Source organism: Petromyzon marinus, chromosome 52 (genome assembly GCF_048934315.1).
Source record: "Petromyzon marinus isolate PM22_M1 ecotype Great Lakes invasive population chromosome 52, UKy_Petmar_22M1.pri1.0, whole genome shotgun sequence".
Classification (NCBI taxonomy): Eukaryota; Metazoa; Chordata; class Hyperoartia; order Petromyzontiformes; family Petromyzontidae; genus Petromyzon; species Petromyzon marinus.
The window spans coordinates 2,372,506-2,387,476 of record NC_133718.1 but is presented as its reverse complement, the minus strand read 5'-3'; the positions used below and the strand labels follow the sequence as shown (position 1 = coordinate 2,387,476).

The window sequence follows — 14,971 nt, the reverse complement described above, 5'->3', positions numbered from 1 at the left end:
CGATATAACACCGGCCTGCAATTTGGCCATCGTTCCGTCAGTAGGAGGGGGCGGTGGCGATGTTGCAACTGGTCATTCAAATGAAGTAATTTGGAGAGTAATTTCTCAAACGCTACGATTGTATGTATGTTGAGTTTCTTTCGCGCCGTACGTAGCCAACCGTGCTCATCGGATTGGACCGTGACAGGAGTGCGTTTGGGATGTAATAAGGAGGAGGTTGTGATGGGTGGGACGCGTGGTGTGTAGGGTGGAGGAGGAGGATGGCTGGTCAGCGAGACGGACATTGGAGTGGCTGGCACACACAGGTCAATGGCCGTCTCGGTGACACAACATCACCAAACGCGCACACAGACAGTTAAAGAGAGAGAGAGCGATCCCATGTGTGTGGGGGGAGTGCTGATAGCGAGCACCATTTAGATAGCGAGCACCACACGAAGCACCTGGGTGGCCGAGACTCCCCGGCCCGGCCGCCTTTGTCTCCCCTAGAGGAGGCTCAAGACCGGTTCAGATCTTCGCCATCAATGTCCGGTCTCCGAGTTCGCATCGAAGTGCGCTTACCACTGTGCCACCGCTCCCCCCCCCCCACACACTCGGGAGTCAAACACGCTCGGCTAGACGAGACTGCTAGCGTCTGGGTTGGGATTGGGAACAGAGGAGTGCAAACAGTGGCGGGGCAGCGGAGGGGAGCAGAGAGGGAGAGGGCAGGGAGAGTAGGTGGTGGGGGGGGGGATAAAGGGAGGAGGGGAGAGTGGAGGAGGAGTGGCGAGGTGAGAGGGGGAGGGGATCACTCTGCAGGAGGGGAGAGCGAGGAGGGCTCTCTGTGTGTGTGTGGGGGTAGGGAGAGCTCTGAACGCAGAGAGACTGCGGCGAGCGAGACACTGAGAGAGAGAGAGCCGGAGAGAAACTCTCTCCGATTCGGCTCAACGCAACTCCGTGCACCACGCGAGCCAGCAGCTCAATTCAGTTCAACCACGACCACCTCGACACCGCTCATCGCGACCGAATCTCGACGCCGTGCAACTCGACTCGACTCCGTGCAACGGGACGCAATTTGGACCTCAACTGAACGCAGCTCTGCGCGTCTGAAACCGGACTCAATGCGACTCGACTCAACGCAACTCTAAGCAACCTGACGCAACTAGGTATCGTTTAATGAGACTCCCCCCCCACCTCTCACTCCTCCTCAACTGGAAGCCACGGAACTCTGTCCAACCGCAACCAAAACTCGACTTTGACTCTCGACTCGACGCGATGCGACTCGCTTGAGATCGCCTTTCGCGGCCGCGCGCGACCGACGCGGCTACATGGAGTTACCCAGACGCGCCATCGCCACCATCATCATCATCGCCGCCACCACCATCACCACCTCCATCATCATCACCGCCGCCGCCACCACCACCGTCATCCCGAGCGCAACTATCGACTCGGTGTTCCCCGATAATGAACAAGGTAAGGTGGTTTCGCATTTACCCGGATAATTAATCGCATCGAATATTGCGTCCTCGATAACAATTCTGTAATTATCCCGATTCACGAGACGAATCCCAGACGCTTGTTGCGCCCGCGCGTCACACGACGCTCCTCTAAGATGCGACCACACACAAAGGAAGATGAACCCCTTTCGACGGACTCTTGGCACAAGCGCTGTTCGCGAACAGCTGTGCAGGCCGGCACAGCTGACGAGGGGCGGGGGTGTGGCCGCAAACTACGTTACGGCCGCCTTTGTCTCCCTGGTGCTGACGTTGACATACCGAACCAGGTACTTGAGGCTGAGCCTACCTTGGGGGGGGGGGGGGGGGGGGAGCAGCAGCGACTCAGATAATCGTCACTGGTGTTAGTGGCCGTGAGCGGGAATCGAACCATCTGGTTGCCCGGTTCGTAGCGCAGTGCGCTAACCGCTGCGCCACCGCTCCCCACCAAGTCACATTAACTGGATTATAAGACGCATGCCTGGCGGTTGCCTTGACACATAGGTGAGGCGTCGTTTAATCGGAAGAATACGGTTATTGGGGCTCATTTACAACAACACAGCCCATTGTATCAACCCCAATGCTGTGAGGGTCGTGTGCGTATTTGACCATACTTCACCACGCTGGTCAGCGGCGGTTGGTGGGGGGGGGGGGGGTCCCACTAACCCTGTGCCCTGATGGCCCAACCACGCAAGCCCGGCCGGCCCCGGGCGCGCAGCGCGTCTCACCCCCATCCAACTGCTTCGCCAGGCTCAACTTTTCCTCTGCTTAGCTTGCGAGAGTCGAGTCGCTAGGACGCACCGCGGGCGATTTGGCCCAGGGGTCAATGACGACGGGACGGCAGCCGCTCCAGGAGGGAGGGAGGAGAGGGGAGAGGGGCCGTGGCCACGGTACTTCATGCATCCCCCACCCCCCAGCCGCGCCACCGCGGCCCTCTCAATTACCTCGGTGGAGCATGCGCCGTTGGGCAGACGCGGAGACAGAGAGACACAGACACGGAGACACAGACGCGGAGACAGAGACACGGAGACACGGAGACACAGACGCGGAGACACAGAGACACAGACGCGGATACAGAGAGACACAGACACGGAGACACAGAGACACGGAGACAAAGAGACACAGAGACACAGACACGGAGACACACAGACACAGAAATACACACGGAGACACAGAGACATGGAGACAGACGCAGAGACACAGAGACACAGATGCAGAGACACAGACGTGGAGACACAGAGACACAGGCGCGGAGACACAGAGACACAGACGCGGAGTTGGGCAAATTCTTTGTCACGGAATTTGGCAGCGCCGCTTGACTTCTTCCTTGCTCTTGAGATGGAGCACGAGAGAGAGAGGAATCGTGAATCCTCGCTCCCCACCCCCCGCCGTGCCACCCCGGGCCGTGCCACCACCCCCCGCCGTGCCACCCCGGGCCGTGCCACCACCCCGGGCCGTGCCACCACCCCGGGCCGTGCCACCACCCTCCATCGTGCCACCCCGGGCCGTGCCACCACCCCGGGCCGTGCCACCACCCTCCATCGTGCCATCCCGGGCCGTGCCACCACCCCGGGCCGTGCCACCCCGGGCCGTGCCACCCCGGGCCGTGCCACCACCCCGGGCCGTGCCACCACCCTCCACCGTGCCACCCTCGCGGGCCCCACGGAGAGTTTATGTGCCGCGAGAGCGGAGCGGGGGGGTGGAGCACGGGGGTGGGGGGGAGCATTGCCCCCCTCCCCACCCCCGTGCCCACCCCCCGCAACACAAATATAGAAGTGAAAATTCCGCCTATGGTGCTGCTGCCACTTTGGGATAGTTTGGCCAACTCCACTGCTGATGCGAGTTGAGCTTCACGCGCGAGGAGGAACAGGAGGGCTCGGAAGGAGACCCCCCCCCCCCCCAGCACGTGTGAGAGGGTAGCGCTCAAAGCTCCGCACAGATGGATTCACCCGATTTCGGGAACACGTTGTTGGAACGCGACCTCGCGGCCTACGCCTCAAAGCACCGGACAATCTCCCTCCCGGCCAGGTACGAAGCGGGCCCGGTCCTGCCTGGCTCGGGCGATTTAGTGGTAAAGCAGGTCTCTCTGTAAGATGCTCTAAAACGCATCGCCTCCGTCTCTCCTGGTCCTGTGGTGCCTGGCGCCGTCTCCGTGTCCCGCTGTCCCCAGGTCGCTTTGTCCGCAGCCAGGACCCGGGCTTCCAGGTGACGGTCCCCGTGAGACTGGCGTCTCGGGCCAAGAGGGACACGGGGCCGCGGGGGCCCCCACTGCGCTACCTGCTCAGCCACCACGGGAAACGCGTGCATCTCAACCTGAGGCCCAACCAGGCCCTTCTCGCGCCGGGGTAACCCTTGCCAACCGGGGGCGGGGGGCACGGGCGAGGCGGGTAGGGGTGGTGGTGGACGATGACTGATTGTATGCGCGCGCGTGTGAACGAATCGGCGAGTCGTGGACGCTGCAAGCAACGAACTGGCCACGAAGGTGAAGGCGCAACCCTGCAAGTGCCGACTCACGCCACCTGCTGGTGGAAGGGGCCTTCCACCAGGGGGAGCTCTAGAGAAGCCCTCTGGAGGAGGATATTTGGTCTATTTATACACGTTGATCACCGCAGGTGTTGTAGGAGGGTGAGTGCACCCACGCTTTGCCCCACCGCACGTGGCCTGCCGATCGAGTCTGGTGCCGCCCATTTACGCTGCTCGGTGAAAACTTGCCCCGTTGTCTCAGCCGCCGCGCCCGGAGGTCGAATCGAGTCGGCGACCTCTGGATTGCAACTCCCCTGGGGGGGGGCGGGGGGGGTGAGGTGGTCGTGGGGGGGGGGGGCATTTAACTGGCCCCCGGTTTGAAATGCCGCATCGCGATGTGGTACCGGCGACCACTGGATTGGAAGTCAACTGCGCTTAAAACATTATTCTGTGGCAGGAAACACACAAAAAAATCGGTGAATGTATTGGTTACAGAATGACGGGATTAATGATTAAATGGATTAATATAAATGTAATATGATTGGGTGGGTGTATGAGTTAATCATTGGGCAACCCGAGCAGAGCATCACCAAAGCAATGAACAAACATGCATCCCGGCTGATTTTAAGCGAATGAATGAATGAATGGTGGGTTGTGCGCTCGTGTAGATTCGTGCTGGAGATTCGGAGAGGAGGGAGGTCTCAGATCCGCGTGGGAGCTGCCCCCGGTCTCCCGGGATCACCGCGAGGGAGCGAAGGTGGACGCGGAGACACGGAAGGGGACACAGAGAGGGACACGGGAGACGCGGAGGACACGGCTGGGACGGTGGAGACAGGAGGAGGAGGATGCCACTACCTGGGATGGATCTCAGAGGGGAAGAGACACACTGGGACAGCTGCCGTGAGCTCGTGTGGAGACGGGCTGGTGAGACGCGTGGACAATACAGGACGGACAGCCGGACGGACGGGTGGAGGTGGACGAATAGAAATTCAGAATCACGCGAAAGAGAGAGAGAGAGAGGTGCACAGGTAGAGGGATAGAACTCACGCACAGGCAGATACAAAGAAAGACACGCACACAGACGGGCACACTGGCAGACAGATACAAACAAAATCCCCCATATAGCCTGAACAGACTGTTGGAGAAAGTGCTGTTAGCGAGCACCTATGAAGGCCGGCGCGGAACACGAAGGGGTGGGTGACCAGCACCACGCCCGGTCGCCTTTGTCTCGCCAGTGGCGATGTTTACACACCACACCAGGTACTCATTTGAGGCTGAGTCGACCTAGAGGATGCCCAGGACCGGTTCAGATAATCGTCAATGGTCTTGGCCGTGAGCGGGAATCAAACTTGGGGTCGCCAGGCTCGTAGCTTAGCGCGCAAACTGCTACACTACAGGCAGACCTATAGACACACACACACGCACATATGCGTGAAGACAGAAACACTGACGGATATAACAGATTCACAAACGAACAATCACACAGACAGACAAACACACCGGTAGGCAGGCACAGTCTAGAGACAGCTGCCCACTATGCACACATGCACAACACGCACATTCTCCACTCATTCCGAGAACGGCTATCTATCTCCCTTCCCTGATAACGCAGAGCACAGTGCTCGTCCAGCGGATAGACTGGGTCTCGCCATGGGAATGGGGAATTTCCACCGGTGGACACCGCCCGAGCAACGGGCCTCTTTCAGGAGCCGAGCTCCATCGGAGAGCGGCCTGGCCGGGCCGGGCAGCAGCAGCAGCAGCAGCTGGTCGGATAGCCGCTCGAGTAAAATGTTGCGCAGTGAACAAACGTCTCGTTACACCGGTGCCCGGTCAGAAAATCTTGCGGGGTGGCGGTGCGTCACAATGGGTTCTCGTGATGTCGAAGCAGCCGGAAGACGAATGTCAGTTCAAACAGGCAGCTTCACTCATCATTTTACGTTCCTCCCTTGACACCTTAACCAACTTCCCCCTTGCTAACCTTGCCAGCCTTCCCTCTGCCTACCATCACCCTCCCTTATTATTCTTCCTCTTGCTAACTTCACCCCCTCTCTCTTTCCCTATCACCACCCTCCCTTGCCATCCCTTCCCCGCCCCAACACTCAAACCCCCATCCCTTTTCCCCATCAGCCATTACTGCTAATGTACAATTTATAATTCTTGTAAAGTGCTTTGATAAAAAAGCGCTCTATCAAATCCTAGATAAGATGACATCATACATTTAGATTTGGGTCTGTTTTATGGGGTGTCACGCTGCACCGGTGCACCGCCAAAGAGCCCCATTTGAGAATTTGTTGCCGACGCTTTTGCCTGAAGGAGCCCGATTTCTGGCAAACCGCCTGACGGTGCAGGCTGTGACCACCGGCGTCAGTGTCGCCGCTGAAGTGAGGCACACATCGGAGCGCTTGTTCGTCACGCGACGCATTTGTTCATCGGTCGTGTCAGGCGGTGGAGGGCTGCCAACACACGTTATACTCGCGTGGCGATCTCGCGCACGGATCAACGCGACACGTGGCGGACGCCTCGCTTGCGCGTTTCGATCCGGTGAACTTTGAAGGCAAAAGCGCAACTGGTGTTAAAATTTGTAAAAATATAACTTTACTTGGGTGATGGGGGGGGCGGGGGTGGTAGCTGAGCCCTTCAGGAGGTAAGGGGGTCCAGCCCCTTGCAGCACCCTCCCAAACACCACCACCACCTCGCTCCTTCTCTTCGCGATCCACCAACCCACCGCCCGCTCCCGCACTCCCCACTCTCTCTCTCTCTCTGTCTCCTCTCTCCCAGACAGGTCTCCTGAGACTGCCTGCGGGCGACTACTTCATTGAGCCGGTGAGACGGGCGCGGAGGAGCCACGGGGAGGGGAGGGAGACCCCCAGCGAGGGGGGAGCGGGGCTTCCGCACCCCGGGGCGCACGTCATTTACAAGCGCGGTGGGGGGCACGGGAGCCCCCCAAACTCGGGGAGGAATGGCACGGTCCCACCGGCATGCGGAGTTCATGGTTAGTGTGTGCAGCGTGCGAGTGAGCGTGCTGCGCGGGAGTGAGCGTGCACGTACCAGCACGTGCGAATGAGTGAGCACGTGTGAGTGAGCGTACACGTGCGAGTGAACATGTGAGTGAGCGTGCACGTGAACATGTGAGTGAGCGTACACGTGCGAGTGAACATGCGAGTGAGCGTGCACGTGCGAGTGAACGTGCGAGTGAGCGTGCACGTGCGAGTGAACGTGTGAGTGAGCGTGCACGTGCGAGTGAACGTGCGAGTGAACATGTGAGTGAGCGTACACGTGCGAGTGAGCGTACACGTGCGAGTGAGCGTACACGTGCGAGTGAACGTGCGAGTAAACGTACGCGTGCGAGTGAACGTGCGAGTGAGCACGCGTGAGCGTATAACTTTGAGTGCGAACTCATCCCCGTGTTACATCGCTGATCCCCCGTGGTGTAAATTCCACGTTCCTCGTCCAGGGACGAGTAAATCCACAGCACGAGCCGCTCTCGACTCCCCACACAGCGGGTACTCGCTTTTATACCCCCCCCCCCACCAGTAGGGCTGATGGGCCGAGTCTAACCCCAGCCAGAATCTTTAGAACCTTGCGAGCTCGTGAACGAGTGAGTGCTTGGGACGTGACTGTCACTGAACGCCTGGCGCCGGGAACGCGAACTCCGAGCCCAGAGCAATGGGATTTCGGAATCCCTTGGCAGTTGCGCGGAGCAGCGTGAAGATTAGCAGGAGGGATGATGTCAGTGCCAATTTAGCGGCGGCTTACGCGCGAGTGTGCGTCTGGGAGGATGGGGGGGCGGTGGCGCAGCGGTGGTTCAGCGCCCTGCTCTCCAGAATCAGGATATTTATTTACGCTCGAGGAATCCGATGAGCCGTGGAGCTCTCTCTGTGTTTTGTTTGCACAGATGTCCAGCAGAACCCGGCGACGCGAGTTCGATTGTCCACCCCACAGCCGACGTCGCCGACGAATATCTGAACCGGTCGTGGGCCTCCCCTAGGTCAACTCGGCCTTAAACGAGTACCCCGGGCGCGATTGGGTAAACATCGGCATTGGTGGAAAACAAAGGGTGGTGTGGTTCCTCGCCACGCCACCCGCACCTTGCGCCCGCCTTCGTAGGTGCTCGCCGACAGCACTTGCCCCAACAGGCTGTCAAGGCTACACGGGGGGATCTTTGCCTTTGCACATGTGTTCAGTGTGGGGGGAGGGCAGGGAGGTCGCTGCCATGACGATATAAACCAACAAGGAGACCCGAGTGTGGTGTGTGTGTGTGTTTTGAACCCCGCAGAAATGCCTGAGGTTAATAGGCGCTCACCAACGGAGTTGAGTTGTGCGTGGAGGTGGGGAACGGTGGTGCAGCGGTCGGCGACCCGGGTTCGATTCCCACTCACGGCCAACACCAGTGGCGATTATCTGAAACGGCCCCGGGCCTCCCCTAGGTCGACTCAGCCTCAAATGAGTACCTGGTGCGGTGTGTAAACATCGTCACTGGGGAGACAAAGGCAGCCGGGCGTGGTGTTGGCCACCCACCCCCTCGTGTGCCTTTCCGGCCTTCGTAGGTGCACGCTAACAGCACTTGCCCCAACAGCCTGTCAAGGCTATACTGGGGGGATCTTCGTCTTTGGGGGTGCGGTGGTGCATCGGTTAGCGCATTGCATTACGAATCAGGCCATTTGAGTTCGATTCCCAAGCCACAGCCAACATCGGTGGATGAGTGACATCACCGTCGCTCTCAAAGCTTCCTCCCAGGTCGACTCAGCCATAAATAAAGTAGCCTGTGTGATAATCGGGGGGGGGGGGGGTGGTGCTGGCCGTGCAACCCCCTATCATGCCTCACCTCCTATCAATAGGCGCTCGCTAACAGCAGTCGCCCCAACAGTATATAATCGATGCAGGCACTCGCCCCAACAGTCTATAATCGATGCAGATACTCACCCCAATAGTCAATAATCGATGCAGATACTCGCCCCAACAGTCAATAATCGATGCAGGCACTCACCCCAACAGTCAATAATCAATGCAGATACTCGCCCCAATAGTCAATAATCGATGCAGATACTCACACCAATAGTCAGTAATCGATGCAGGCACTCGCCCCAATAGTCAATAATCGATGCAGATACTCGCCCCAATAGTCAATAATCGATGCAGATACTCACCCCAATAGTCAGTAATTGATGCAGGCACTCGCCCCAACAGTCAATAATCGATGCAGGCACTCGCCCCAACAGTCAATAATCGATGCAGGCACTCGCCCCAACAGTCTATAATCGATGCAGGCACTCGCCCCAACAGTCTATAATCGATGCAGGCACTCGCCCCAACAGTCTATAATCGATGCATGCACTCGCCGCAACAGCCAATAATCGATGCAGGCACTGGCTCAACAGTCTATAATCAATGCAGGCACTCGCCCCAACAGTCTATAATCAATGCAGGCTATCGCCCCAACAGTCAATAATCGATGCAGGCACTCACCCCAACAGCCAATAATCAATGCAGGCACTCGCCCCAAACAGTCAATAATCAATGCAGGCACTCGCCCCAACAGTCTATAATTAATGCAGGCACTCGCCCCAACAGTCTATAATCAATGCAGGCACTCGCCCCAAACAGTCAATAATCAATGCAGGCACTCGCCCCAAACAGTCAATAATCAATGCAGGCACTCGCCCCAAACAGTCAATAATCAATGCAGGCACTCGCCCCAAACAGTCAATAATCAATGCAGGCACTCGCCCCAACAGTCAATAATCAATGCAGGCACTCGCCCCAACAGTCAATAATCGATGCAGGCACTCGCCCCAACAGTCTATAATCAATGCAGGCACTCGCCCCAAACAGTCAATAATCAATGCAGGCACTCGCCCCAAACAGTCAATAATCAATGCAGGCACTCGCCCCAAACAGTCAATAATCAATGCAGGCACTCGCCCCAACAGTCTATAATCAATGCAGGCACTCGCCCCAACAGTCTATAATCAATGCAGGCACTCGCCCCAACAGTCTATAATCAATGCAGGCACTCGCCCCAACAGTCAATAATCGATGCAGGCACTCACCCCAACAGCCAATAATCAATGCAGGCACTCGCCCCAACAGTCAATAATCGATGCAGGCACTCGCCCCAACAGTCAATAATCAATGCAGGCACTCGCCCCAACAGTCAATAATCGATGCAGGCACTCGCCCCAACAGTCAATAATCGATGCAGGCACTCACCCCAACAGCCAATAATCAATGCAGGCACTCGCCCCAACAGTCAATAATCGATGCAGGCACTCGCCCCAACAGTCAATAATCAATGCAGGCACTCGCCCCAACAGTCAATAATCGATGCAGGCACTCGCCCCAACAGTCAATAATCGATGCAGGCACTCGCCCCAACAGTCTATAATCGATGCAGGCACTCGCCCCAACAGTCAATAATCGATGCAGGCACTCGCCCCAACAGTCTATAATCGATGCAGGCACTCGCCCCAACAGTCTATAATCGATGCAGGCACTCGCCCCAACAGTCTATAATCGATGCAGGCACTCGCCCCAACAGTCAATAATCAATGCAGGCACTCGCCCCAACAGTCAATAATCGATGCAGGCACTCGCCCCAACAGTCAATAATCGATGCAGGCACTCGCCCCAACAGTCTATAATCGATGCAGGCACTCGCCCCAACAGTCAATAATCGATGCAGGCACTCGCCCCAACAGTCTATAATCGATGCAGGCACTCGCCCCAACAGTCTATAATCGATGCAGCCTGTGGCGCAGTGAGAGGCACCAACCCTCCACGTTCGCCATGGCACACTCGTCACTCCACAAGCGGACATCACCGCTGCACCGCCGCTCCTCGCAGAGACAAAAATATCCCACATGGAGTTAGCGAGCGACCCGATTTAAGGCCGCTACAAGCGCCACACGAGGGGGGGGGGGGGGTTGTTGTGGCAAGAAACCACGCCCGGCCGCCTTTGTCTCCCCAGTGGTGACGTTTGCACATCACGCCAGGTACTCTTTTGAGGCTGAGTCGACCTAGCGGAGGCCCATGACCGGTTCAAATAATCGCCACTGATGTTGGCCGTGAGCGGGAATCGAACTCGGGTCCCCGGGTTCGTAGCGCAGCGTAGCGCTAACCGCTGCACCACCACTCCCCGAAACCACACACAAATATGAAGATGCCACCCCCAATAGCCTTTTAAGGCTATTGTTGGTGCGCTCGCACACCAACTCCTGAGCGTAACTCCGTGAAATATGACCACTCTGGCCGGTTCTATAAACACCCGTGGGTGGGCGCGCCCTTCAGATGATAACACCACCGAAGCCGCACGACCGTTGCGACGCTTTCGGAGAGAGCGGTGAGGCCGCCCACGTCCTCGAGCACAGAGAGAGGGAACGCTTTCGCGAGCAGATTGTACGGGGGTGCCGCTCGCGAGAACCTACAAAGAAGGCCGGCACGGCGCACGAGGGGGTCCGCCGTTGGTGTGGCCCTCACCGCGCCCGGCCGCCTTTGTCCCCACCGCGGTGCGTGCTCGTCAATTCATTTTAAGGCTGGGGTCGACCCAGAAGCAAGCTTCCGACCGTTACTAGCCGCGAGCGGGGATCGAACCCGGGTTGCCCGGGTCGCAGGAGCAGCGTGATGCACTGACCACTGCCCTGCCCCCCCCCCCCCCCACCGGACGCACGCGTTGCGAAACAACAACGCAGCCTTCCGCGCGTATAGCCTGCGTACGCTGTTGGGGGGCCAATTTCGGAAAAGAATAACTATTTGAATGCATTGATCGTTTGGAGCCCCGAAGTCAATCCACTGCTGGATGAAGGCCTCCCGATGTACCGTGTCAGCCGTGGTGGGCGTGTTTGGCCACACTTCAACACGCTGGCCATCGTGGGTTGGTCAGGGTGGGTCACCTCCCCACCGAAGGCGACGGAGCAATTTTAATAACCCGCCCTCGCTTCGTCCACGCGGCGAAAGCCGCCCGCTTTCTGCACGAAGATCTTTTCCTGGCCCGTCAAGTTTGATTCCCCCCCCCTCCCCCACACACGACACACACGCGTCACAGCTCTCTCCGTATTTCAATCAGCTCGGGCATCCCGTGAATCACGTGACCTCTGTGAGTGGCCACTCCCACTCTGAGCCCCTCCCCCTCGCCGCGCCCGCCGCGAGAACAGACGCCGCTCCGTGCAGCGGCGGCGGCGGCGGCAGCGGCGTCGAGGCCCTGACGCAGCCTCTCCCTCCTCCACTCATCTCCTCGTCTCTCCTGGACCACGGGCGCACCGAGCGGTTCATTTGACGCTCCCGGCCGTGCTGCCGTCGCTGTCGCTGATCCCCGCGCCCTGCGGCCTCCGTTGCAGACTCGCCGCGGGCCGCCTCGCGCACGGAGAGGAGACGCGAGCGCTGGCAGCAGGGGTGGAGGCAGCGCTCCCTGCTCCGCGCTGCTGCTGCTGCTGGTGGCGGCCCAAGACGCCGCGTGGGCCCGCGCTCCGTCAGCAAGGAGCGCTGGGTGGAGACGATGGTGGTCGCCGACGGCAAGATGGTGGAGCATCACGGCGAGGAGAACATCGAGGCCTACGTCCTCACCGTCGTCAACATGGCACGTGCAGCCACTCCCTCGCTTGGCTCGGACAACACCCCCCCTCCCTCCCCCCCCCACCCCCCCGTGGCTCCTGGCCACTCGCGATAACAATGCGCGTCCATGCAGAGTGGAGTCACTCTGCGCGAACGTCACCTCACCGGTTGCGTCCTCATCCCACGGGTTGTTTACAGCGTCGGAGGGAACCGTGAAGCACGCCGGGAGAAGCCCGCCCGTGCGAGGAGGAGAGGGGGCAACGCTCTATCTCACACAGAAGGGACGGACGATAAAACGTGATGTGCCAATCGGGTGGACGATGGTCGCCTCGCGCTGTCCCGAATGAGCGAATCGACGTGACGAAGGCGCGACAGCGGGGTTAGGGTAAGGAGTCCCCGCCGGAGCGGCTTCCGGCGTTGCGCCGTGAAGTCGTCTTCCGTGGCCGTTCTCCTCGACGCAGGGTGGTGCACCGCTCACCGGGAGAGTCTTGACCCCCCACCCTGCCCCCCACCCCGCCCCCCACCACCGCCATCCCGTTTGCTGCAGGTGGCCGGCTTGTTCCGGGACGCGAGCATCGGCAACCCCATCAACGTCGTCCTCGTGAGGATGGTGCTGCTGACGGGCCAAGAGGTGAGCCCCGCACGAGTTGCACGGGGGGTGAGTCACGTGTCATGCAGAGCGCATGATGCACGCATTCGACTCCTCTCTCGTGCCCGGTCGCCTTTGTCTCTCCAATGCTGACGTTTACGGTGGGATGTGTGACGGTGGGATGTGTGACGGTGGCACGTGTGATGGTGGGGTGTCTGACGGTGGGGTGTGTGACGGTGGCACGTGTGATGGTGGGGTGTGTGACGGTGGGGTGTGTGACGGTGGCACGTGTGATGGTGGGGTGTGTGACGGTGGGGTGTGTGACGGTGGGGTGTGTGACGGTGGGGTGTGTGACGGTGGGGTGTGTGACGGTGGCACATGTGATGGTGGGGTGTGTGACGGTGGGGTGTGTGTGGTGGGGTGTGTGATGGTGGGGTGTGTGATGGTGGGGTGTGTGGCGGTGGGGTGTGTGACGGTGGGGTGTGTGATGGTGGGGTGTGTGATGGTGGGGTGTGTGATGGTGGGGTGTGTGACTGTGGGGTGTGTGACGGTGGGATGTGTGATGGTGGGACGCATGATGGTGGCACGCACGATGGTGGAATGTGCGACGGTGGGACACATGACGGTGGGACACGTGATGGTGGGACACGTGACGATGGGACACGTGACTGTGGGACTCACAATGGTGGGATGTGCGACGGTGGGACGCGTGACGGTGTGTTCGCTCGTGCGTCACACCTGGGGACCGCGCGGCTCGCAGGAAGAGCTGAAGGTGGTGCACCACGCGGACCTCACGCTGCACAGCTTCTGCAAGTGGCAGAGGAGCGTGAACCCCAAGGGAGAGGCCCACCACGCTCACCACGACGCGGCCGTGCTGCTCACCAGGTGAGTCGCGGTGCCTTGGTTGCCTCAATGGCAGTTGCTGAGCCAGGCCCAAAGGACAACAATTCTCAGGAATGCCACGCAGCCGGCAGCACATAGCACTGTCCGAGTTGTAACGGACGACATATGATGCGGTGAGCGAATGGTGAGCGTGTGGCATGTGGTGAGTTTGTGAGCACACGGTGAGCGGCTTCAATCTACTGCTGGATGAAACCCTCCCCAAACCGGCAGCACCGCTCGCGACCCCGCTATGCAACAATGCACCCAGCATGTGCACACGAACTGATTTCCTCACTCCATCTCCATGGTGACCGTGCGTGCGTGTGCATGTCTTTGTCTTTGTGTGTGCTTGTGTTTCCTGAGTAAAGAGCGGCAGTGTAGCTGGGCCTGCCCTAGGTCGACTCAGCCTCAAATGAGTACCCGGTGGCCTAGTGTGCCATTCCAGCCTTCATAGATGCTCACTCACAGCATTTGCCCCAACAGCCTGTTGAAGGCTATACGGGGGATCTCTGTCTTTACCTTTGTGCGTTTCCCACACCCGCAGAAAGGACCTGTGTGCGGGTATGAACCGGCCGTGCGAGACTTTGGGGCTGTCCCACATGGCCGGCATGTGTCAGCCACACCGCAGCTGCAACATCAACGAGGACACGGGCCTTCCGCTGGCCTTCACCATGGCCCATGAGCTCGGACACAGGCAAGGCCCCCACCAGTGCCGAAGCATGGGTTGGCTTATGGGCTCTGGCACAAGGAATTAAATAGGGCCCCTTTGCCAATTTCACTGACTCGCTCGCTCGCTCAATCATTCACCCACTCTAACTCACTCATCCACTCGAATACTTATTCAACCAACCGCTCACTCATCCGACCCACTCGCTCAACCGCTTTCCCACTCGATCACTCAATCGCACACTCTCCAACTCAGTTGTCGATTTGCTCGCTCACTCGCTCAACGGTCCACTCACACACCCACCCACTCGCACACTCATTCACCCGTCCACTCACTCGTGCCCTTGCCCACTCA

General features: G+C 59.1%; 1 protein-coding gene across 1 annotated transcript in view; it reads left to right on the top strand.

The window, feature by feature from the left end:
- The first annotated feature begins 793 nt into the window (after positions 1 to 793).
- The window catches only part of LOC116953506 (uncharacterized), a 45,477-nt gene continuing 31,299 nt past the window's right edge, over positions 794 to 14,971 (top strand). Inside the window, exons 1-8 of the mRNA XM_076075111.1 lie at positions 794 to 1,449; positions 3,640 to 3,814; positions 4,601 to 4,856; positions 6,711 to 6,924; positions 12,266 to 12,504; positions 13,027 to 13,110; positions 13,829 to 13,953; positions 14,495 to 14,644. Coding sequence (XP_075931226.1) covers positions 1,305 to 1,449; positions 3,640 to 3,814; positions 4,601 to 4,856; positions 6,711 to 6,924; positions 12,266 to 12,504; positions 13,027 to 13,110; positions 13,829 to 13,953; positions 14,495 to 14,644 — 1,388 coding nt within the window. The 5' untranslated portion in view covers positions 794 to 1,304. The remainder of the gene's footprint in view (positions 1,450 to 3,639; positions 3,815 to 4,600; positions 4,857 to 6,710; positions 6,925 to 12,265; positions 12,505 to 13,026; positions 13,111 to 13,828; positions 13,954 to 14,494; positions 14,645 to 14,971) is intronic.